This window comes from Catharus ustulatus, chromosome 36 (genome assembly GCF_009819885.2).
Source record: "Catharus ustulatus isolate bCatUst1 chromosome 36, bCatUst1.pri.v2, whole genome shotgun sequence".
Classification (NCBI taxonomy): domain Eukaryota; kingdom Metazoa; phylum Chordata; class Aves; order Passeriformes; family Turdidae; genus Catharus; species Catharus ustulatus.
This window is the reverse complement of record NC_046256.1, coordinates 1,121,551-1,146,104: the sequence shown is the minus strand read 5'-3', so window position 1 is coordinate 1,146,104 and position 24,554 is coordinate 1,121,551. Positions and strand designations below refer to the sequence as shown.

General features: G+C 48.3%; 2 protein-coding genes across 2 annotated transcripts in view; both read left to right on the top strand.

Annotated features, from left to right (window-relative positions):
• Window positions 1-15,377, top strand: part of VARS2 (valyl-tRNA synthetase 2, mitochondrial) — a 52,262-nt gene extending 36,885 nt beyond the window's left edge. Inside the window, exons 21-30 of the mRNA XM_033084116.1 lie at window positions 384-488; window positions 1,239-1,307; window positions 2,809-2,887; window positions 5,772-5,905; window positions 8,404-8,556; window positions 12,073-12,273; window positions 13,157-13,271; window positions 14,009-14,181; window positions 15,069-15,179; window positions 15,282-15,377. Of these exons, the coding sequence (XP_032940007.1) occupies window positions 384-488; window positions 1,239-1,307; window positions 2,809-2,887; window positions 5,772-5,905; window positions 8,404-8,556; window positions 12,073-12,273; window positions 13,157-13,271; window positions 14,009-14,181; window positions 15,069-15,179; window positions 15,282-15,365 (1,224 nt within the window). The 3' untranslated portion in view covers window positions 15,366-15,377. The remainder of the gene's footprint in view (window positions 1-383; window positions 489-1,238; window positions 1,308-2,808; window positions 2,888-5,771; window positions 5,906-8,403; window positions 8,557-12,072; window positions 12,274-13,156; window positions 13,272-14,008; window positions 14,182-15,068; window positions 15,180-15,281) is intronic.
• Window positions 15,378-21,726: 6,349 nt separating this feature from the next.
• Window positions 21,727-23,887, top strand: LSM2 (LSM2 homolog, U6 small nuclear RNA and mRNA degradation associated). Its single transcript, XM_033084217.1, has 5 exons — window positions 21,727-21,781; window positions 22,049-22,116; window positions 22,742-22,772; window positions 22,857-22,916; window positions 23,689-23,887. The coding sequence occupies exons 1-5, from the start codon at window positions 21,779-21,781 to the stop codon at window positions 23,812-23,814; spliced, it is 288 nt and encodes a 95-aa protein (XP_032940108.1). The 5' UTR covers window positions 21,727-21,778; the 3' UTR covers window positions 23,815-23,887.
• The last annotated feature ends 667 nt before the right edge of the window (window positions 23,888-24,554 follow it).

Genomic DNA, 24,554 nt, shown 5'->3' with positions numbered 1-24,554 from the left:
ATTTTTGGGGTCCCAGTGTCCTTTTGTCCCCATTTTCAGTGTCCCCAATCCAAATTTTGGGGTCTCTGGTCCCATTTTTGGGGTCCCTGGTGTCATTTTTTGTGTCCCTGGTGCCATTTTTGGTGTCCCCAACCCCAATTTTGGTGTCCCCAACCCCATTTTTGGGGTCCCTTTCCCCATTTTCAGTGTCCCTGGTCCCATTTTTGGTGTCCCCAATCCCATTTTTTGTGTCCCCAATCCCATTTTTGGGGTCCCTGGTCCCATTTTTTGTGTCCCTGGTCCCAATTTTGGGGTCCCTGGTCCCATTTTTGGGGTCCCCAATCCCATTTTCAGTGTCCCCAATCCCATTTTTGGGGTCCCTTTGTCCCTTTTTGTCCCCCCAGGTGCTGCTGCACTCCCTGGTCCGGGATTCCCAAGGAAGGAAAATGAGCAAATCCCTGGGGAACGTCATCGACCCCAGGGATGTCATCAGGGGGGCAACGCTGCAGGTGAGCCCAAAAAAATCCTAAAAATAAAAAAACCCCAAAAAATCCCAAAAATCCCCAAAAAATTCCAACCTTCAAACCCCAAAAATCCCCCCAAAATCCTCAAAAAACCAAAAATTCCCCCAAAAATCCCAAAAAAATCAAAAATCCCGAAATAAAAAAAAAAATCCCTAAACCCCAAAAAAAAAAAAATCCCCAAAATCCCTAACCTTCAAACCCCAAAAATCCCTAAAAAAACCCCAAAAAACCAAAAATTCCAAAATAAAAAAAAAATCAAAAAAAATCCCAAAAAATCCTAAACCTTCAAACGCCAAAAATTCCCCAAAAAAGCCTCAAAAAATCCAAAAAACCCAAAAAAATCCCAAAAATCCAAAAACCCCAAAAAAAATCCCAAAACCAAAAAAAATCCTAAAAAATCAAAAAAAAATCCCCAAAATCCCCAAAATCCCAAAAATCCCCAAAATCAAAAAAATCCCAAAAATCCCCAAAATCCTCAAAATCTCAAAAACCCAAAAATCAAAAAAAAACCCAGAAAAATCCCCAAAAAAATCCCAAAAAATCCCAAAAAAATCCCAAAAAACTCCCAAAAAATCCCAAAAAAATCCCAAAAAACTCCCAAAAAATCCCTTAAAATCCACCAAATCCCAGCTGATTTTGGGGTAATTTTGGGGTGATTTTGGGGTGATTTTTGGGGTAATTTGGGATTTTTTTGGGATGTTTTTTGGGGTGATTTTGGTTTTTTTTCTCCCCCAGGAGCTGCAGGAGAAGCTCCAGAGCCGAACCCTGGACCCAAAGGAGCTGAAGGTGGCTCAGGAGGGGCAGGTGGGACCCCAAAAATCCCCAAAAACCCCAAAATTGACCCAAAAATGACCCAAAATCCACAAAAATGACCCAAAAATCCCAAAAAATGACCCGAAATCCAAAAAAATTGACATAAAAAACCCCAAAAATGACCCAAAATCCCCAAAAATTGACTCAAAATTGACCAAAAAGGCCCCAAAAAAGACCCCAAAATCTTCAAATTTGACCCAAAATCCCCAGAAATCCCCCAAAATTGGCTCCAAATCCCCCAAAAATGACCCAAAAATGACCCAAAAATGACCCAAAATCCCAAAAAATTGACCCAAAATCCCCAAAATTGACCCAAAATCCCCAAAATTGACCTTGAAAACCCCAAAAATGACCCCAAAATCCCCCAAATCAACCCAAACCCTCCCAAAATGACCCAAAATCCCCAAAAATTGACCCAAAAATGACCGAAAATTGACCAAAAAATCCCCAAAAATGCTCCAAAATCCCCCAAGATGGCCAGAAATCCCAAAGAATTACCCCAAAAATGACCCAAAAATGACCCAAAAATCCCCAAAATGACCCAAAAATCCCAAAAAATGACCCCAAAATCCTCAAAAATGACCCAAAATTGACCCAAAATCCCCCCAAAAATGACCTAAAATCCCCAAAATTGACCCCAAAATGCCAAAAAAAGACCCCAAAATCTTCAAATTTGACCCAAAATCCCCAAAAATCCCCCAAAACTGGCTCCAAATCCCCCAAAAATGACCCAAAAATGACCCAAAAATGACCTAAAATCCCCAAAATTGACCCCAAGTCCCCTCTGAGCCCCCAAATTTCTCTCCTGACCTCCCAAAATTGACCCAAAATCCCCCAAAAATTCCCTCCCTGACCCCTCATTTCCCCCCTCAACCCCAAAATCGACCCCAAAATTCTCCCCTGACCCCCAAAATTGATCCCAAATTCTCCCCTGACCCCCAAATTCCCCCCCAAGCCCCCCAAATTTCCCCTGACCCCAAAATTTTCACCCTTCAAACCCCAAAATTGACCCCAAATTCCCTCCTGAACCCCAAATTCTCCCCCTGACCCCCAAAATTTTCCCCCTGACCTCCCAAAATTGACCCCAAATTCTGCTCTGACCCCAAATTTTCCCCAAATTCCCCCAAATTCCCCCCAAAATTGCCCCTGACGCCCCAAAATTGACCCCAAATCCCCCAAATTCTCCCCCTGAACCTCCAAAATTTTCCCCCTGACCCCCAAATTTCTTCTTCAATCCCCCAAAATTGACCCCAAATCCCCCCAATTCCCCCAAAATTGATCCCAAATCCCCCCAATTCCCCAAAATTGACCCCAAATCCCCCAAATTTTCCTCCTCAACTCCCAAAATTTCACCCCAAATCCCCCCTGACCCCCCAAAACTTCCCCCAAATTTCCCCCCAAATTGCCCCTGACCCCCCAAAATTGATCCCAAACCCCAAAATTGACCCAAATCCCCCAAATTTCCCCCAAATTTTCCCATTTTTCCCCCCAGAGTTTGCAGTTTCCCCGGGGGATCCCCGAGTGCGGCGCCGACGCTCTCAGGTTGGCCCTGAGCAGCCACAACGTGCAGGGTGAGAGCCCCAAAATCCCCCAAAAACACCCCAAAAATATCCTAAAAATAGCCCAAAAATAGCCCAAAAATCACCAAAAAAAATCACAAAATTATCCCCCAAAAATTACAAAATTATCCCAAAATTATCCCAAAATCGCCCCCCAAAACACCCCAAAAAAATCACAAAATTACCCTAAAAATCCCCCAGAATCACCCCAAAAATATCCCAAAAATATCCTAAAAACAGCCCAAAAATATCTTAAAAATATCCTAAAAAAATCCCAAAATTATCCCAAAAATCACCCCAGAATCACCCCCAAAAATCACAAAATCACCCCCAAAAACCCCAAAATTATTCCAAAAAAATCACAAAATTGTTCCAAAATTATCCCCAAAATCGACCCAAAATCACCCCAAAATCACCCCAAAAATATCCTAAAAATAGCCCAAAAATATCTTAAAAATATCCTGAAATTATCCCAAAATTATCCCAAAAATCACCCCAAAAAATCCCAAAATTATTCAAAAAATAATCCCAAAAAAATCCCAAAATTATCCTAAAAATATCCAAAAATCACCCCAAAAATATCCCAAAATTATCCCAAAAACACCCCCAAAAAATCCCAAAATTAGCCCAAAAATCACCCTAAAAAAATCCCAAAATTATCCCAAAAAAATCCCAAAATTATCCCAAAAAAATCCCAAAATTATTCCAAAATTATCCCCAAAATCACCCCAAAAAATATCCTAAAAATAGCCAAAAAATATCCCAAAAATCACCAAAAAAAATTACAAAATTATCCCAAAAAAATCACGAAATTGTCCCAAAAATAACCTCAAAGCAATAAAAAAACCACCCCAAAAATCCCCCCAAAATCACCCCAAAAATATCCTAAAAATATCCCCAAATTATCCCAAAAATCACTAAAAAAAAATCACAAAATTACCCTAAAAATAAACCCAAAATTATCCCAAAATCACCCCAAAATCACCCCAAAAATATCTTAAAAATATCCTAAAATTATCTCAAAATTATCCCAAAAATCACTCCAAAATCATGAAAAAAATCCCAAAATTATCCCAAAAAAATCCCAAAATTATCCCAAAAAAATCACAAAATTATCCCAAAAAAACCCACAAAATTATCCCAAAATTAATCCCAAAATTATCCCAAAAATCACCCTAAAATCACCAAAAAAAAATCACAAAATTATCCCAAAATTAACCCCAAAATCACCCAAAAAATCACAAAATTATCCCAAAAAAATCCCAAAATCACCCAAAAATCACCCCAAAATCACTCGAAAAAATCACGAAATTATCCCAAAAAAATCCCCAAAAAATCATGAAATTATCCCAAAAATATCCCCAAAATCACCCCAAAAAAATCCCAAAATTATCCCAAAAAAATCCCAAAAAAATCCCAAAATTATCCCAAAAAATCATGAAATTATCCCAAAATTAACCCCAAAATCACCCAAAAAATCACAAAATTATCCCAAAAAAATCCCCAAAAAAATCCCAAAATTATCCCAAAATCATCCCAAAAATAAACCCAAAACCACCCAAAATTATCCCAAAAAATCCCAAAATTATCCCAAAAAATCATGAAATTATCCCAAAAATCACCCCAAAATAATCACAAAATTATCCCAAAAATAAACCCAAAAAATCACAAAATTATCCCAAAAAATCAGAAAAATCACCCAAAAAATCGCCCAAAATCACCCCAAAAAAATCCCAAAATTATCCCAAAAAATCACAAAATTACCCCAAAAAAATCACAAAATTATCCCAAAAACCCCACAAAATTATCCCAAAATTATCCCAAAAATCACCCTAAAATCACCAAAAAAAAATCACAAAATTATCCCAAAAAAACCCCAAAATCACCCTAAAATCACCCCAAAATCACTCGAAAAAATCACGAAATTATCCCAAAAAAATCCCCAAAAAATCATGAAATTATCCCAAAAATATCCCCAAAATCACCCCAAAAAAATCCCAAAATCACCCCAAAAAAACCCCAAAAAAATCCCAAAATTATCCCAAAAAATCATGAAATTATCCCAAAATTAACCCCAAAATCACCCAAAAAATCACAAAATTATCCCAAAAAAATCCCAAAATTATCCCAAAATTATCCCAAAAATCACCCTAAAAAATCCCAAAATTATCCCCAAAAAATCCCAAAATTATCCCAAAATTATCCCAAAAAATCATGAAATTATCCCAAAAATCCCCCCAAAATAATCACAAAATTATCCTAAAAAAACCCCACAAAATTATCCCAAAAATAAACCCAAAAAATCACAAAATTATCCCAAAAAATCAGAAAAATCACCCAAAAAATCACCCAAAATCACCCCAAAAAAATCCCAAAAATATCCCAAAAAATCACAAAATTACCCCAAAAAAATCACAAAAATATCCCAAAAACCCCACAAAATTATCCCAAAATTAATCCCAAAATCACCCCAAAAATCACCCTAAAATCACCAAAAAAAATCACCCAAAAAATCCCAAAAAAATCCCCAAATCACCCAAAAATCACCCCAAAATCACTCGAAAAAATCACGAAATTATCCCAAAAAAATCCCCAAAAAATCACGAAATTATCCCAAAAAAATCCCCAAAAAATCATGAAATTATCCCAAAAAAATCCCAAAATTATCCCAAAAAAATCCCAAAATCACCCCAAAAAATCACCCTAAAATCACCAAAAAAAATCACCCAAAAAATCCCAAAAAAATCCCAAAAATCACCAAAAAAATCCCAAAAAAATCCCCAAAAAAATCCCAAAATCCCTGGGAGCACTGGGAGGGTGTGGGGATGGTTGATTGGAGTTTTGGGGATTTTGGGGATTTTTTGGGGGGGTCTCTCACCCCAAATTTCCCCCCCAGGCCCCGAAATCCGGGTGGGCGTGGCCTCGGTGCTGACTCAGCGCCGCTTCTGCAGCAAGGTCTGGAACGGGGTGGGGTTCGTGCTGAGAGCCCTGGAGAGGGAAGGGGGAGTCCCAAAAATGGACCCTGAGCAGGTGAGAAACCCCAAAAAACACCAAAAAAAAATCCCCCAAAAAATCCCAAAAAAAACCCCAAAAAAATCCAAAAAACGGCGCAAAAACGGCACAAAAATCACCAAAAAATGGCCAAAAATGGCACGAAATATCCCAAAATCCATCCTGAAAATGCCCCAAAAATGGATCCTGAGCAGGTGAGAAAACCTAAAAAACAAAATCCCAAAATATCCAAAATTTATCCCAAAAAAATCCCCCAAAAACGGCACAAAAATCACCAAAAAATGGCAAAAAAAAGCCCCAAAAATGGCACGAAATATCCCAAAATCCATCCTGAAAATGCCCCAAAAATGGACCCTGAGCAGGTGAGAAACCCCAAAAAACAAAATCCCAAAATATCCAAAATTTATCCCAAAAAAATCCCAAAAAAAACCCCCAAAAAATCAAAAAAACGGCGCAAAAACGGCAAAAAAATCACCAAAAAATGGCCAAAAAACGCCCCAAAAATGGCACAAAATATCCCAAAATCCATCCTGAAAATGCCCCAAAAATGGACCCTGAGCAGGTGAGAAACCCCAAAAAAAAAAAAATTAAAAATATCCCAAAATATCCAAAATTTATCCCAAAAAAATCAAAAAAATGGCACCAAAATGGCCAAAAATGGCATGAAATATCCCAAAATCCATCCTGAAAATGCCCCAAAAATGGATCCTGAGCAGGTGAGAAACCCCAAAAAACAAAATCCCAAAATATCCAAAATTTATCCCAAAAAAATCCCAAAAAAAACCCCCAAAAAATCCAAAAAAACGGCGCAAAAACGGCACAAAAATCACCAAAAAATGGCCAAAAATGGCACGAAATATCCCAAAATCCATCCTGAAAATGCCCCAAAAATGGATCCTGAGCAGGTGAGAAACCCCAAAAAACAAAATCCCAAAATATCCAAAATTTATCCCAAAAAAATCCCAAAAAAAACCCCCAAAAAATCCAAAAAATGGCACCAAAATGGCAAAAAAATCACCAAAAAATGGCACAAAATATCCCAAAATCCATCCTGAAAATGCCCCAAAAATGGACCCTGAGCAGGTGAGAAACCCCAAAAAACACCAAAAAAAAATCCCCAAAAAAATCCCAAAAAAAACCCCAAAAAAATCCAAAAAATGGCGCAAAAATGGCAAAAAAATCACCAAAAAATGGCCAAAAAAAACCCCAAAAATGGCACAAAATATCCCAAAATCCATCCTGAAAATGCCCCAAAAATGGATCCTGAGGAGCTGAGACACCCCAAAAAACTCCCAAAAATTTTTAACCCCAATTTCTTATTTTTTACCCTCCAAATCCCCATTTTTTACCCCAAAATCCCCATTTTTTTTACCCTAAAAATTCCATTTTTTACCCCAAAAATCCCTTTTTTTCCCATTTTTTCCCCCAAATCCCCATTTTTTCCCCATTTTTTTCCCCATTTTAACCCAAATCTCCATTTTTCACCCCAAATTTCCCCATTCCAGGTGTCCCCAGTGTCCCCCCTGGATCGCTGGATCCTGTCCCAGATCTGAGACCCCAAATCCCCATTTTTTCCCCAAAAATTCCCATTTTTTTGTCATTTTTTTACCCCAAAAATTCCCATTTTTTACCCCAAATATCCCATTTTTTACCCCATTTTTTACCCCAAAATCCCCATTTTTTCCCCTAAAAATTCCCATTTTTTATCCCAATTTTCCCATTTTTTACCCCCAAAATCCCATTTTTTACCCCATTTTTTACCCAAAAATCCCCATTTTTCCCCCATTTTTTACCCTAAAAATTCCCATTTTTTATCCCAATTTTCCCCATTTTTACCCCAAAAATCCCCATTTTTTTACCCTAAAAATTCCCATTTTTAACCCCAAAAATCCAATTTTTTACCCCATTTTTTCCCCAAAAATCCCCATTTTTTCCCCAAAAATCCCCATTTTTTCCCCATTTTTCCCCATTTTAACCCAAATCTCCATTTTTCACCCCAAATTTCCCCGTTCCAGGTGTCCTCAGTGTCCCCCCTGGAGCTCTGGATCCTGTCCCAGATCTGAGACCCCAAATCCCCATTTTTACCCCAAAAATTCCCATTTTTTCCCCATTTTTTCCCCATTTTTTCCCATTTTTAACCCAAATCTGGATTTTTCCCCCGTTCCAGGTGTCCCCAGAGTCCCCCCTGGAGCGCTGGATCCTGTCCCAGATCTGAGACCCCAAATCCCCATTTTTACCCCAAAAATCCCCATTTTTTTACCCTAAAAATTCCCAATTTTTTCCCCAAAAAATCCCCATTTTTTCCCCATTTTTTCCCCAAAAATTCCCATTTTTTTGTCATTTTTTTACCCCAAAAATCCCCATTTTTTCCCCATTTTTACCCCAAAAATCCCCATTTTTTTACCCTAAAAATCCCCATTTTTTTACCCTAAAAATTCCCATTTTTCCCCAAAAATCCCCATTTTTTCCCCAAATCCCCATTTTAACCCAAATCTCCATTTTTTCCCCCGTTCCAGGTGTCCCCTGTTACCCCCCTGGATCTCTGGGTCCTCTCCCGCGCCGCAGCCGCCGTCGGTTCCTGCTGGGCTCACCTGGAGCGGCTGCAGGTGCCGGGAGCCGCCGGGGCCGTGCAGAGCTTCTGGCTCAGGAACTTCTGTGATGTTTATGTGGTATGGAAACCCCTAAAACACCCAAAAAATATCCTGAAAATATCCTAAAAATGTCCTGAAAATCAGCCAAAAAAACCCCAAAAATATCCTGAAAATATCCTAAAAATCAGCCCAAAAATATCCTGAAAATATCCTGAAAATATCCTGAAAATCAGCCAAAAAAATCCCAAAAATATCCTGAAAATATCCTGAAAATATCCTGAAAATATCCTGAAAATATCCTAAAAATCAGCCCAAAAAATCCCAAAAATATCCTAAAAATATCCTGAAAATATCCTAAAAATATCCTAAAAATATCCCAAAAATATCCTGAAAATATCCTAAAAATATCCTAAAAATCAGCCAAAAAAATCCCAAAAATATCCTAAAAATATCCTAAAAATCAGTCAAAAAATCCCAAAAATATCCTGAAAATATCCCCAAATCACACCAAAAATATCCTGAAAATATCCCCAAAATATCCCCAAAATATCCCCAAAAAAATCCTGAAAATCTGCTAAAAATATCCTAAAAATATTCTAAAAATCACCCCAAAAATATCCCCAAAATATCCTAAAAATATCCTAAAAATCAGCCAAAAACACCCAAAAAATATCCTGAAAATGTCCTAAAAATATCCTGAAAATCAGCCAAAAAAACCCCAAAAATATCCTAAAAATATCCTGAAAATATCCCCAAATCACACCAAAAATATCCCCAAAATATCTCCAAAATATCCCCAAAAAATCCTGAAAATCTGCTGAAAATATCCTAAAAATATTCTAAAAATCACCCCAAAAAGATCCCGAACATCTCCTGAAAATATCCCAAAAATATCCTAAAAATGATCCCAAAAAAACCCAAATTCACCTCAAACTCTGCAGAGCTTCTGGCTCAGGAACTTCTGTGATGTTTATGTGGTATGGAAACCCCTAAAACACCCAAAAAATATCCTGAAAATATCCTGAAAATATCCTGAAAATATCCTGAAAATATCCTGAAAATATCCCCAAATCACACCAAAAATATCCCCAAAATATCCCCAAAACATCCCCAAAAAATCCTGAAAATCTGCTAAAAATATCCTAAAAATATTCTAAAAATCACCCCAAAAATATCCCGAACATCTCCTGAAAATATCCTAAAAATATTTCCAAAATATCCCCAAAATATCCCCAAAAAATCCTGAAAATCTGGTAAAAATATCCTAAAAATATCCTAAAATTCAGCCCAAACAATCCCAAAAATATCCTAAAAATATCCTAAAAATCAGCCCAAAAAATCCCAAAAATATCCTAAAAATATCCTAAAAATCAGCCCAAAAAACCCCAAAAATATCCTGAAAATATCCTGAAAATCAGCCCAAAAAATCCCAAAAATATCCTGAAAATATCCTAAAAATATCCTAAAAATCAGCCAAAAAAACCCCAAAAATATCCTAAAAATATCCTAAAAATCAGCCAAAAAAACCCCAAAAATATCCTGAAAATATCCTAAAAATATCCTAAAAATCAACCCAAAAAACCCCAAAAATATCCTGAAAATATCCCCAAATCACACCAAAAATATCCCCAAAATATCCCCAAAATATCCCCAAAAAATCCTGAAAATCTGCTAAAAATATCCTAAAAATATTCTAAAAATCACCCCAAAAATATCCTCAAAATATCCCCAAAATATCCCAAAAATATCCTAAAAATGATCCCAAAAAAACCCAAATTCACCTCAAACTCTGCAGAGCTTCTGGCTCAGGGACTTCTGTGACGTTTATGTGGTATGGAAACACCAAAATTTGGATTTTCTCCCCCCAGGAGGTGTCCAAGGCCTCCTTGCTGTCCCAAATTTGGGTTTTTTCACCCCAATTTTGGGCTTTTTTATTCCTATTTCAGAGTTTTTCGCCCCAATTTTGGGGTTTTTTACCCCTATTTTGGGCTTTTTTTCCCCAATATTGGGGTTTTTTTCCCTGATTTTTGGGTTTTTTCCCCCAATTTTATATTTTCTGCCCCCAGGAGGTGTCCAAGGCCTCCCTGCTGTCCCAAATTTGGGGTTTTTTGCCCCAATTTTGGGATTCTTGTCCCAAATTTGGGGTTTTTTTCCCCCAATTTCAGTTTTTTTTCCCCCAATTTTGGGTTTTTACTCAAATTTTCAGGGTTTTTTCCCCCAATTTTGGGATTTCTCACCCCAATTTTAGGGTTTATTTCCTCAATTTTGGGTTTTTCTGTCCCAATTTCAGCATTTTTTCCCCAATTTGGGGTTTTTTTACCAAATTTTCTGGTTTTTTTTCCCCCAATTTCGGGTTTTTTCACCCCAATTTTGTATTTTCTGCCCCCAGGAGGTGTCCAAGGCCTCTCTCCAGGTCCCAAATTTGGGTTTTTTCACCCCAATTTTGGGCTTTTTTATTCCTATTTCAGAGTTTTTCGCCCCAATTTTGAGATTTTTTACCCCTATTTCGGGCTTTTTTTCCCCAATATTGGGGTTTTTTTCCCTGATTTTCAGGTTTTTTTCCCCAATTTTATATTTCCTGCCCCCAGGAGGTGTCCAAGGCCTCCCTGCTGTCCCAAATTTGGGGTTTTTTGCCCCAATTTTGGGATTCTTGTCCCAAATTTGGGGTTTTTTTCCCCCAATTTCAGTTTTTTTCCCCCAATTTTGGGTTTTTACTCAAATTTTCAGGGTTTTTTCCCCCAATTTTGGGATTTCTCACCCCAATTTTATATTTTCTGCCCCCAGGAAGGTGTCCAGGGCCTCCCTGGTGTCCCAATTTTGGGATTTCTCACCCCAATTTTAGGGTTTATTTCCTCAATTTTGGGTTTTTCTTTCCCAATTTCAGCATTTTTCTCCCCAATTTGGGGTTTTTTTACCAAATTTTCTTGGTTTTTTTCCCCCAGTTTTGGGATTTCTCACCCCAATTTTATATTTTCTGTCCCCAGGAGGTGTCCAAGGCCTCTCTCCAGGTCCCCTCCCTCCGTCACTCCGTCCTGGCCACCCTCCTGGCCCCAATTTTGGGTTTTTTGTCCCAATTTCAGGTGGTTTTTTCCTCAATTTTGGGGTTTTATACGCAAATTTTGGGGTTTTTTACCCAAATTTTGGGGGTTTTTTACTCAAATTTGGGGTTTTATCCCCAATTTTGGGATTGCTGTCCCAATTTCAGCGTTTTTTCCTCAATTTTGGGTTTTTCTTTCCCAATTTCAGATTTTTTTCCCCAATTTTGGGTTTTTTTTCCCAATTATTGGGTTTCCTGTCCCAATTTTGAGCTTTTATTTCCCAATTTTGGGATTTCTGTCCCAATTTTGGGATTCCTGTCCCAAATTTTGGCTTTTTTTCACAAATTTTGGGTTTCCTGTCCCAATATTCAGGATTCCTGTCCCAATTTTTCAGAATTTTTTACCCCAATTTCAGCATTTTTTCCCCAGTTTTGGGGGTTTTTTTCCCCAATTTTTGGGATTTCTGTCCCTATTTTGGGGTTTTTTTCCCCAATTTCAATTTTTTTCACTCCAAATCCCATTCCCTGTCCCCCAATTTTATATTTTCTCCCCCCAGGAGGTGTCCAAGGCCTCTCTCCAGGTGCCCTCCCTCCGTCCCTCGGCCCTGGCCACCCTCCTGGCCTGTGCCGAGCTCGGCCTTCGCCTCCTGGCCCCCTTCGCCCCCTTCGTGGCCGAGGAGCTCTGGCAGCGCCTGCCCCGCCCCGAGCCAGCCCCAAACACCATCTGCAGGGCCCCCTTCCCCGAGCCCCGGGCACTGGTGAGCACTGGGGGGCACTGGGAGGGACTGGGAGGGACTGGGAGGGACTGGGAGGGGATTGGGAGGGACTGGGAGGGACTGGGAGGGACTGGGAAGGACTGGGAGGGACTGGGAGGGACTGAGAGAGACTGGGAGGGACTGGGATGGACTGGGAGGGACTGGGAGGGACTGGGAGGGAACTGGGAGGGCACTGGGAGGGACTGGGATGGGATTGGGATGGACTGGGAGGGGATTGGGAGGGACTGGGAGGGGATTGGGAGGGACTGGGAGGGGATTGGGAGGGACTGGGAGGGACTGGGAGGGACTGGGAGGGGATTGGGAGGCACTGGGAGGGACTGGGAGGGACTGGGAGGGGATTGGGAGGGCACTGGGAGGGACTGGGAGGGACTGGGAGGGGATTGGGAGGGACTGGGAGGGACTGGGAAGGACTGGGAGGGACTGGGAGGGGATTGGGAGGGACTGGGAGGGACTGGGAGGTGCTGGGAGGGACTGGGAGGGACTGGGAGGGACTGGGAGGGACTGAGAGGGGATTGGGATGGACTGGGAGGGACTGGGGGGGACTGGGAGGGACTGGGAGGGACTGGGAGGGACTGGGAGGGGATTGGGAGGGACTGGGAGGGACTGGGAGGGACTGGGAGGGGATTGGGAGGGACTGGGAGGGGACTGGGAGGGACTGGGAGGGGTCTGGGGGCACTGAGAGGGACTGGGAGGGACTGGGATGGACTGAGAGGGGACTGGGGGGCACTGGGAGGGACTGGGAGCACTGCGAAGGGTCCTGGGGAGGTCTGGGGGGTCCCTGGGTTGGTTTTGGGGTCCCTGTGTGAGTTTGGGGGTTTTTGGGGGGTCCCTCATCCCCGTCCCCACCCCCCCTTTCCTCCCCCAGGCGCGGTGGCGCAGCCCCGAGCTGGAGGCGCAGGTGGCCGCCATGTTGGAGCTGGTCAGGGCCGCGCGGGGCCTGCGCGAGACCTTCCGGCTCGGGGGGGCCGCCCGACCCCCAGGTGAGCCCCGGGAGGGGGAGGGGACGCGGGACTGCAACTCCCAGCATGCCCCGGGGCGGCCGAAATGGCGGGGGATGTGGGGGGGGGACTACAAATCCCAGCGTGCTTTGGGGGAGACAAAATGGCTGCCAAAGGAAATGACCTGTCCCAGCATGCTCTGGGGTACCCAAAATGGCTGATCAGATGTGGACAACAAATCCCAGCATGCTTTGGGATCAGCCAATATGGCTGCTAAAGGGATGCACATGTCCCAGCATGCTTTGCGAAAGTCAATATGGCGTATTCAAGGAAAACTACAAATCCCAGCACGCTTTGGGGGAGACAGAATGGTTGATCAGGTGTGGACTACAAATCCCAGCATGCTTTGGGATCAGCCAATATGGCCACTGTTGCAACACGTGCATCCCGGCATGCTTTGCAAAAATCAATAAGGCAGCTACATGGAGGACTACAAGTCCCAGCATGCTTTGGGGCCAGCCGATATGGCCGCTAAACGGATGTGCGTGTCCCAGTATGCTTTGCGAAAACCAATATGGCGCCCCCAAGGAGAAAAACAAATCGGAGCGTGCTTTGGGATCAGCCAAGATGGCTGCCAGGGCGTGGAAACTACAAATCCCAGCGTGCTTGTCCATATCCCAGCATGCCTCTCCCTACCCAAGATGGCAGCCTCCAAGGCAGCCGCCATGTTGCCGCGCGCGGTGGCAGCCATGTTGTGGGCGTGGTTTCTTCCCTCACAGTGCTGCTGCAGTGCCCGGAGCCGGCTCGCGATTGGCTGGAGCCGCTCGGCCCCGCCTTCCAGACGCTCTCGGGGGCGGGGCCTGTTGAGCTCCTCCCCCCGGGGGCGGAGCCGGGGCCAGGCTGGGTGGGAGCTCCAGCAGGTTCCGGAAACTTCGTTCACCTGCGCATCCAGGTGAGGGCGGGGCCTGCTCTGGGGGCGGGGTTTGGGTTCCCATCCTTCCCTCAATGAAATTTTGGGGTGCTCTGTCCCCTTTTAGTGACATTTTGGGTGTCCCACCCCCCTTTTGGTGACATTTTTGTGCCTCCCTGTCCTGTTTTTCCCCTCAGGGCCTGCTGGATCTGGGGCCTGGTCTGGGCCTGGTTTGGGCCTGGTTTGGATTCCCACCCCTCTCAGTGACATTTTTGGGGTCCCATCTCTCCCTCAATGACATTTTGGGGTCTCACCCCTCCCTCAATGACATTTTGGGTGTCCCACCCCCCTTTTGGTGACATTTTTGTGCCTCCCTGTCCTGTTTTTCCCCTCAGGGCCTGCTGGATCTGGGGCCTAATCTGGGCCTGGTCTGGGTCTGGTTTGGATTCCCACCCACCTCAGTGACATTTTTGGGGTCCCATCTCTCCCTCAGTGACATTTTGGGGGTCCCACCCCGTTTTAGTGACATTTTTGTGTCCTCTTTTCCCCTCAGGGCCTGCTGGATCTGGGGCCTAATCTGGGCCTGGTTAGGGCCTGGTTTGGATTCCCACCCCCCTCAGTGACATTTTTGGGGTCCCATCTCTCCCTCAGTGACATTTTGGGGTCACACCCCTCCCTTAATGACATTTTGGGGGTCCCACCCCGTTTTAGTGACATTTTTGTGTCCTCTTTTCCCCTCAGGGCCTGCTAGATCCGGGGCCTGCTCTGGGCCTGGTTTGGGCCTGGTTTGGATTCCCACCCCCCTCAGTGACATTTTTGGGGTCCCATCTCTCCCTCAGTGACATTTTGGGGTCACACCCCTCCCTTAATGACATTTTTGGGGTCCCACCCCGTTTTAGTGACATTTTTGTGTCCCCCTTTCCCCTCAGGGCCTGCTGGATCCGGGGCCTGCTCGGGCCCAGCTCCTTTCTCGCCTCACAAACCTCGAGCGTCGCCTCAGGAGCTTTGGGGAGGCCCAGGAGGGATCCCAGCAGCACCAGGTTCGTTAATTAGCGCCGTTAATTAGGCCAGGGGGGCGGGCCCGGCCTCGTTAGTTGGTAATTAATTAATTAATTCACTAATTAACCCCTGCCTTCCCCTAGGCCGCGGTGCTGAGGGCGGAGCTGACCAGGCTGGAGCAGGCCCTGAAGGCCCTGGAGAGCCCAGAATTTAATAAAAATAATTAAATTTAGCGTTAATGAGGTTGTGGCCTCGTTAGGGAGAAGGAGGGGGCGTGGCTTGGGGGAGGGGGAGGGGCCTGATCGCTCAGGCCACGCCCCCTTTGGGATCGGGGAGCGTCGGTCCCGGACGGAGCCGGAGCCGCCGAGGAGCCAAAAATTCCCAAAATTGGGGGCAGGGCCCCGGAATCGGGGGTGACGTCATCGGGGTCACCCCCCCCGTGTCACCTGTGTCACCTGCGGCCACCTCAGGTACTTGTTTGTGTCACCTGTGTCACCTGTGTGTCATCTGCGTGTCACCTGTGTCACCTGAGTGTCACTTGTGTCGCTTGTGTGTCACCTGTGTGTCACCTGTGTGTCATCTGAGTGTCACCTGTGTGTCGTCTGAGTGTCCCCTGAGTGTCACCTGAGTGTCCCCAGTGTTACCTGAGTGTCACCTGAGTGTCACCTGAGTGTCCCCAATGTCACCTGAGTGTCCCCAGTGTTACCTGAGTGTCACCTGAGTGTCCCCAATGTCACCTGTGTGTCACCTGTGTCACCTGAGTGTCACCTGAGTGCCCCCAATGTCACCTGAGTGTCCCCAATGTCACCTGTGTGTCACCTGTGTCACCTGAGTGTCACCTGAGTGCCCCCAATGTCACCTGAGTGTCCCCAGTGTTACCTGAGTGTCACCTGAGTGTCCCCAATGTCACCTGAGTGTCCCCAGTGTCACCTGAGTGTCACCTGAGTGTCCCCAATGTCACCTAAGTGTCACCTGTATGTCACCTGAGTGTCCCCAATGTCACCTGAGTGTCCCCAATGTCACCTGAGTGTCACCTGAGTGTCCCCAGTGTCACCTGAGTGTCCCCAATGTCACCTGAGTGTCACCTGAGTGTCCCCAGTGTCACCTGTGTCACTCCCTGTATGTCCCCAGTTGTCACCTGAGTGTCCCCAATGTCACCCATGTCCCTCCCTGTGTCCCCTCCCCCTCTGACGTCCCCTCTGTCCCCTCTGTCCCCCAGGTCCCCCCATGGCCGAGGGCGTCCCCTCCCCCCGTGTCCCCCCCGGGGAGGTGACAGAGCCCGGCGGTGGCACCGGGGGTGGCACTGTCACCGTCACCCCCTGGGCCGGCGGCATCACCATCACCGTGACCGCGGCGCCGGCGCAGGACAGCGGGGACTTTGGGGACAGCGGGGACATTGGGGACAGCGGGGACATTGGGGACAGCGGGGACATTGGGGACAGCGGGGACTTTGGGGACAGCGGGGACATCGGGGACAGCGGGGACATCGGGGACAGTGGGGACATCAGGGACGTTGAGAATGTTGGGGACGTTGGGGACATCAAGGACATCCGGGACCTTGGGGACATCAAAACCATTGGGGACATCAAGGGGCTTGGGGATGTTGGGGACATTGAGGACATCAAGGAGCTTGGGGACGTTGGGGACATCAAGGACATCAAAGCCATTGGGGACATCAGGGACATTGGGGACATCAAGGGGCTTGGGGACATTAAAGCCATTGGGGACATCAAGGACCTTGGGGACGTTGGGGACATTGGGGACATCAAACCCATTGGGGACATCAGGGACCTTGGGGATGTTGGGGACATTGGGAACCTTGGGGACATCAGGGACGTGGAAGGCCTTGGGGACATCAGGGACCTTGAGAACATCAAAGCCATTGGGGACATCAAAGGCCTTGGGGACATTGGGGACATCAAGGGGCTTGGGGACTTTGGGGACAGTGGAGACGTTGGGGACATCAAGGACATCAGGGACTGTGGGGACACCAAAACCATTGGGGACATCAAGGGGCTTGGGGACATCAAAGCCATTGGGGACACTGGGGACATGAAGGACCTTGGGGACTTTGGGGACATTGGGGACAGTGGGGACATTGGGGACTTTGGGGACTTTGGGGACATGGTGGCCAGCACTGATGGAGGACAGGGCGATGTCCCCATCCCCTGTGACAGGGACATCGGGGACAGGGGTGTCCCAAACCTTGGGGACAGGGACATTGGGGACAGGGATGTCACTGTCCTGAGGGACATTGGGGACAGGGACATTGGGGACAGGGACATTGGGGACAGGGATGTCACTGTCCTGAGGGACATTGGGGACAGGGACATTGGGGACAGGGGTGTCACTGTCCTGAGGGACATTGGGGACAGGGACATTGGGGACAGGGATGTCCCAAACTTTGGGGACAGGGGTGTCACTGTCCTGAGGGACATTGGGGACAGGGACATTGGGGACAGGGACATTGGGGACAGGGATGTCACTGTCCTGAGGGACATTGGGGACAGGGACATTGGGGACAGGGATGTCCCAAACTTTGGGGACAGGGGTGGCAGTGACAGCAGTGTCACAGCCCCAGGGGACATTGGGGACTGGAATGGTCCCGTCCTTGGGGACAGGGACATTGGGGACAGGGACATTGGGGACAGAGACACTGGGGACAGAGACACTGGGGACAGCGGTGTCACCTCCCTGAGGGACACTGGGGACACTGGGGACAGGGACACTGGGGACATTTGGGACATTGGGGACAGGGATGTTGGGGACAGGGGTGTCCCAGCTCCTGGGGACATTGGGGACAGGGACACTGGGGACAGGGACACTGGGGACAGCGGTGTCACCTCCCTGAGGGACACTGGGGATAGGGACACTTGGGACCTTGGGGACATTGGGGACAGGGACACTGGGGACAGTGATGTCACTGCCCTAAGGGACATTGAGGACCTTGGGGACATTGGGGACAGGGAGGTTGGGGACAGGGGTGTCCCAGCTCCTGGGGACATTGGGGACATCCTGGTCTCTAAGGAGAGGGACACTGGGGACAGGGATGTCACTGCCCTGAGGGACACTGGGGACACTGGGGACACTGGGGACACTGGGGACATTGGGGACACTGGGTACACTGGGGACACTGGGGACGGTGACGTCACTGCCCTGAGGGACACTGGGGACATTGGGGACATTGGGGACAGGGACACTGGGGACACTGGGGACGGTGACGTCACCGCCCTCGGTGACCTCGGGGACCTCGGTGACGTCACCGCCCTGGGCGACGTCGCTGTCACCTGCCGGGCCGGTGGCATCACCATCACCGTGGTGGCCCCGCCCCCGGAGGAGGAGGAGGAGCCCAACGATGACATCATCGCCTACGACGTCATCACGGCCAGTGATGACGTCACTTCCTGTGAGCCAGGGGATGACGTCACACGTGGCGATGACGTCATTACCTGTGAGGCAGGGGATGACGTCACCGCTGATGTCACACGAGGTGATGACGTCACTTCCTCTGCCCTGGAAGGAGCCCTCGCCGGTGACGCCATCACTGGCAATGACGTCATCACCGGAAGTGACGTCATCAACAGCAGTGACATCATCGCTGCTGGTGACGTCATCTCCTCCCAGCCCGAGAGTGGCATCACTGATGACGTCATCGTCACTGGGAGTGACATCAGCCATGACGTCACCACGCCAGGTGACGTCATCGCTGCAGGGTGTGGCTTCATCGATGACGTCACCACCACCCATGATGTCACCGATGACGTCACCGCAGAGAATGACTTCCCACGAGACCTGGATGACCTCACCGATGACGTCATCACCCTGCACGACCTCACCGATGACGTCATCACCCTGCGTGACATCGCCGATGACGTCATTGGTCCGCACGACCTCACCGATGACGTCACCACCCTACACGACCCCACTGATGATGTCATCGGTCCACACGACCTCGGCGATGACGTCATCACGCTGCGTGACCTCGCTGATGACGTCATCGCCCCGGAGAGCGACTTCACCGATGACGTCATCGCCTGGGGTGAAGCCACGCCCCCTCTCCCCGGGGACGATGACGTCACCGGTGACGTTGATGACGCCATCCCCGGGGGACGCCTCCCCGATGACGTCACCTTCCCCGGCCCCGCCCATGACGTCATCACCGCCGACGACGTCACTTCCTCCCTGCTGGGCGACGTCACCGCCGACCTCGACGGCGCCTGGGACGAGCTGGCCGACGACGTCACCGACGACGTCACCGCCGACGATGACATCGCGCCCTTCCTGCCCCTGGACCGCCCCCCCGGCCCCGACGACGATGACGTCACCGATGACGTCACCGATGACGTCACCCCGGGGGCGGAGCGGCCTCTGCTGGGCCACGCCCCCTCTGATGATGTCACCGCGGCCACGCCCCGGGAGGGCGGGGCAGGTGAGAGGGGGCGGGGCCATGTGGGCAGGGCCAGATGGGCGTGTCCCCAGCGCTGACCACGCCCCCTCCCCGCAGGCTCCGCCCCCGGCTGCCCCCTGCTCTTCGTCGCCCTCCTCTGCCTCCTGCTGGCCCTGCTGCTGCTGGCCGGGCTCTGCGCGGTAATTAGCGCTAATTAACTCATTAACAGACTCATTAGCTCATTAATGGGGCACTGATTAATTCATTAACGAGGTCATTAATTCATTAATGGGGTAATTTACTCATTAACGGGGTCATTAACAGATTCATTAACTCATCAAAGGGTCAATAATTCATTAATGGGATCATTAACTCATTAACGCAGTCATTGGTCAGGTCATTAGCAGACTCATTAACTCATTAACAGACTCATTAATTCATTAAGGGTGTAATTAACACATTAACAAGATGATTAATTCATTAATGGGGTCATTAACATTAATGCAATTATTAATTCATTAATGGGATCATTAACTCATTAACTCAGTCATTGGTCAGGTCATTAACTCATTAACAGAGCCATTAACTCATTAACACACTCATTAATTCATTAACAGTGTAATTAACACATTAACAAGGTCATTAACTCATTAATGGGCTCATTAACTCATTAATGCAATCATTAGCTCATTAATGGGATCATGAAATCATTGAGAGGGTCGTTAACTCATTAACAGAGTCATTAACTCATTTACACGGTCATTAGCTCATTAACAGGGTCATTAAGTCATTAACAGGGTCATTAACTCATTAACAGAGTCATTAAGTCATTAACGACGTCTTTAACTCATTAACGAGATTATTAACTCATTAACAGGTGTCATTAGCTCATTAACGATGTCATTAACTTATTAACGATGTCATGAACTCATTAACGTGGTCATTAACTCATTAACAAGGTTATTAACTCATTAATGGAATCATTAAGTCATTAACGTGGTCATTAACTCATTAACAGAGTCATTAAGTCATTAACGATGTCATTAACTCATTTAGGGGGATCACTAACTCATTAACTGGGTGATTAGCTCATTAACAAGGTTATTAACTCATTAATGAGGTCATTAGCTCATTAATGGAATCATTAACTCATTAGTGGGATCATCAACTCATTAACAGGATCATTAACTCATTAATGAGCTTATTAACTCGTTAATGGGATCATTAATTAACGGATGTAGCACTAATTAACAGGGAGCCCTAATTAACAAGGAGCTCACTAATTAATCGGGGGCAAATTTCACAAATTATGGGGGGGGAGGCGCTAATTGGGGCAAGTCTAATTATGGAGGTATGCTAATTAGGGAGGTGCTAATTAGGGGGGATGCTAATTAGGGGATGCTAATTAGGGAGGTGCTAATTAGGGGGGATGCTAATTAGGGGATGGGTGCTAATTATGGGATGGGGGTCCCCGAATTTTGGGGGTTCCAGGGGGGAATTCCCGAATTTTCTGGGTTCCCGAATTTTTTTGGGGGGATTCTGGGGGGAGGTTCCCAAATTTTTTGGGGTTTCCAGGGGGGATATTCCCAGATTTTTGGGGTTCTCGAATTTTTAGGGGTTTTCAACGGGACTTTTCCCAAATTTTTTTGGGGTTTCCAGGGGGGGGTTCCCAAATTTTTGGGGTTTGTTCCCCAATTTTGGGGGTCCCGGGGGGGTCCTGACCCGCCCCCCTCCCCCCCCCCCTCAGGCCGTTCATTACGTCAAGGTTTTCATCATCAGCTCGGCCGCGCTGGTGCCGCCCCCCGAGACCTTCCCGTGACCCAAAAACCCCAAAAAAAAACCCCCAAAAAATCCCAAAATTTAATAAATTTAATAAAGAGAAATGAAAAAACCGGAATCTGTCCTGGGAGTCTCCGCTCATCGGTCGATGGGCGGGGTCTCTGTGAGGGGAGGGGGCGTGGTCTCGTTGCCGTGCGCTGATTGGTCGGTGGGCGCGGTGTCTGCGCTGTGATTGGTCGATGGGCGGGTTTTCTGTGGGGGAAGGGGCGGGGTCTCTTTGCTGCGCAGTGATTGGTCGTTGGGCGGGATCTCTGTGCGGGCAGGGGGCGGGGTCTCTGTGCATTGCACTGATTGGTCGGCGGGCGGAATCTCTGCGCGCTGATTGGTCGGTGGGCGGGATCTCTGTGAGGGCAAGGGGCGGGGCCAGCGGCGGAAGGGGGCGGGGCTTGTTTGGCGCGCTCCGGCCGGGCCGCGATGGTGAGCGCGGGAAATTGGGGGGGGGGGGAAATTCGGGGGGGATTTTGGGGGTCCCGGGTGGAATTTTGGGCGTCCCGGGGGGATTTTGGGGGTCCCTCCGCGACTCCGCAGCCCCCCGAGCCCCTCTGACCCCCCACAAATCCCCCCCGACCCCCCAAAGCCCCAAAATCCCCCCCAAACCCCCCCCCAAAATCCCCAAACCTCCCCCAAATCCCCCCAAAATCCCCCCCAAAATCCCCCCTGACCCCCCCTGTGCCCCCTCCCCAGCTTTTCTACTCCTTCTTCAAGTCCCTGGTGGGCAAGGACGTGGTGGTCGAGCTCAAGAACGACCTGAGGTGAGGGGGGGGGTCCCCCAAAAAAATCCCCCCGGGACCCCCGGAGAGACCCCCATAGACGCCCCCCCCAAAAAAATCACTGAGACCCCCCAAAAAGTCCCGAGAGACCCCCAAAAAACCCTCTGTGACCCCCCAGAACCCCCTGGGACCCCTCCCCAAATCCCCCCGAACCCCACCTGTGACTCCCCCTCCCCAAAAACCCCCTGGGACCCCCCAAAACCCCTTGAGACCCCTCCCCAAATCCCTTGGGACCCCCCCCAAAATACTCTGGGACCCCTCAAAACCCCCTGGGACCCCCCGAAACCCCTCTGAGACCCCCTAAAATCCCCCTGAGACCCCCCCAAAAGCCCCTGGGACCCCTCCCCAAATCCCCTGGGACCCCCCCAAAGCCCCTAGGACCCCCCAAAACTCTTCAGACCCCCCCCAAACCCCCCTGGGACCCCCAAAATCCTCTGAGACCCCCTGAGATCCCCCCAAAACCCCCCTGAGACCCCCGAACTCCCCTCAAAAACCCTCTAAGACCCCCGAACTGCCCAAAAAACCCCCTGAGACCCCTCCCCAAATCCCCTGGGACCCCCCAAACCCACTGAGACCCCTCCTCAAATCCCCCCGTGTCTCTCCCCAGCATCTGTGGGACGCTGCACTCGGTGGATCAGGTGAGTGGGGGGTCCCGGGGGGGTCCTGGGGGGGTCTGGGGGGGTTTCAGACCCCTCTGAGCCCCCCCCTCGCCCCCTCCCCAGTACCTGAACATCAAACTGACCGACATCAGCGTCACGGACCCCGAGAAATACCCGCACATGGTGAGGGGTGGGGGGCTCTGGGGGGGTTTGGGGGGTCTTAGAGGGTTTTTGGGGGGGGGTTCAGGGGGTCTCGGGGATTTTTGGGGTCTCAGGGGTTTTGGTGGGGAGTTTGGGGGTCTCAGGGGGTTTTGTGGGGGAGTTTGGGGGTCTCAGGGGGTTTTGTGGGGGAGTTTGGGGGTCTCAGGTGGGTTTTGGTGGGGAGTTTGGGGGTCTCAGGGGGATTTTGGGCGTCTCACGGGTGGATTTGGAGGTCTCAGGGGATTTTGGGGGGTCTCAGGGGGTCTTAGTGGGTTTTTAGGGGGGATTTGGGGAATTTTGGGGGGTCTCAGGGAGGTCTCAAAGGTTTTTTGGGGGTCCCAGGGGGTTTTGGGGGGGGAGGTCTGGGGTCTCAGTGGGATTTTGGGGCTCTCACCTGGATTTTTGGGCTCTCACCGAATTTTGGGGTCCTATTTTGGGGTCTCACTGAATTTTTTTGGTGTCTCACTGAATTTTTTTGGGGTCTCACTGAATTTTTGGGGTCTCACCGAATTTTGGGTCCCCTTTGGGGGTCTCACTGGTTTTTTTGGGGTCTCACCGAATTTTTTTGGTGTCTCACTGACTTTTTTGGGGGCTCTCAGGGGGGTTTTGGGCGCCGTTTTGAGGTCTCAGGTGGATTTTTGGGGGGGAATTCGGGGGTCTCACTGAGTTTTTGGGCTCTCACCGAATGTTGGGGATCTCAGTGAATTTTGGGGAGGGGTCTCACTGAGTTTTTGGGCTCTGTGCCCCTGCCCAGCTGTCGGTGAAGAATTGCTTCATCCGCGGCTCCGTGGTTCGCTACGTGCAGCTCCCGGCCGACGAGGTGGACACGCAGCTGCTGCAGGACGCGGCGCGCAAGGAGGCGCTGCAGCAGAAACAGTGACCCCTCCCCAAATCCCCTGAGACCCCTCCCCAAATCCCCTGAGACCCCTCCTCAAATTCCACCCGAATTCCACCCAAAAAACCGGGGGTTTCCTCCCCAAATTCCACCCAAAAACCGGTGCTGCTGTTCCAGGATCCACCACCAGGGGGCGCTGCAGAGAAAAAAAAAATAAACAACCCCTCCCCAAATTCCCTGAGACCCCTCCTCAAATCCCCTGAGACCCCTCCCCAAATCCCCTGAGACCCCTCCTCAAATTCTGAAAGACCACACCCCAAATTCCACCCAAATCCACCCAAAAACCGGGGCTGTCCTCCCCAAATCCACCCAAAAAACCGGGGGTCCTTCCTCAAATCTCTCCAAAAACCCGGGTGAACCCCTCCTCAAATTCCCTGAGACCCCTTCCCAAATTCCCTGAGACCCCTCCCCAAATCCCCTGAGACCCCTCCTCAAATTCTGAAAGACCCCTCCCCAAATTCCACCCAAAAACCGGTGCTGCTGTTCCAGGATCCGCCACCAGGGGGCGCTGCAGAGAAAAAAAAAACCAAACAAACAACCCCTCCCCAAATTCCCTGAGACCCCTCCTCAAATTCCTGGAGACCCCTCCTCAAATTCCACCCAAAAAACCGGGGGTCTCCAGCCCAAAATCCCCCCAAAATCCCCCCAAAAACCCGCGCAGCTGCTGCAGGATGAGCCACTAGGGGGCGCTGCAGCAGAAGCAGTGACCCCTCCCCAAATTCTGA

Bases quoted from the DNA above. Each gene is read 5' to 3' on its own strand.
- LSM2 (XM_033084217.1), top strand. The intron at 22,117-22,741 runs GTGAGGGGGGGG...GTCTCTCCCCAG, and splicing joins GAGCTCAAGAACGACCTGAG to CATCTGTGGGACGCTGCACT. The intron at 22,773-22,856 runs GTGAGTGGGGGG...CCCCCTCCCCAG, and splicing joins CGCTGCACTCGGTGGATCAG to TACCTGAACATCAAACTGAC.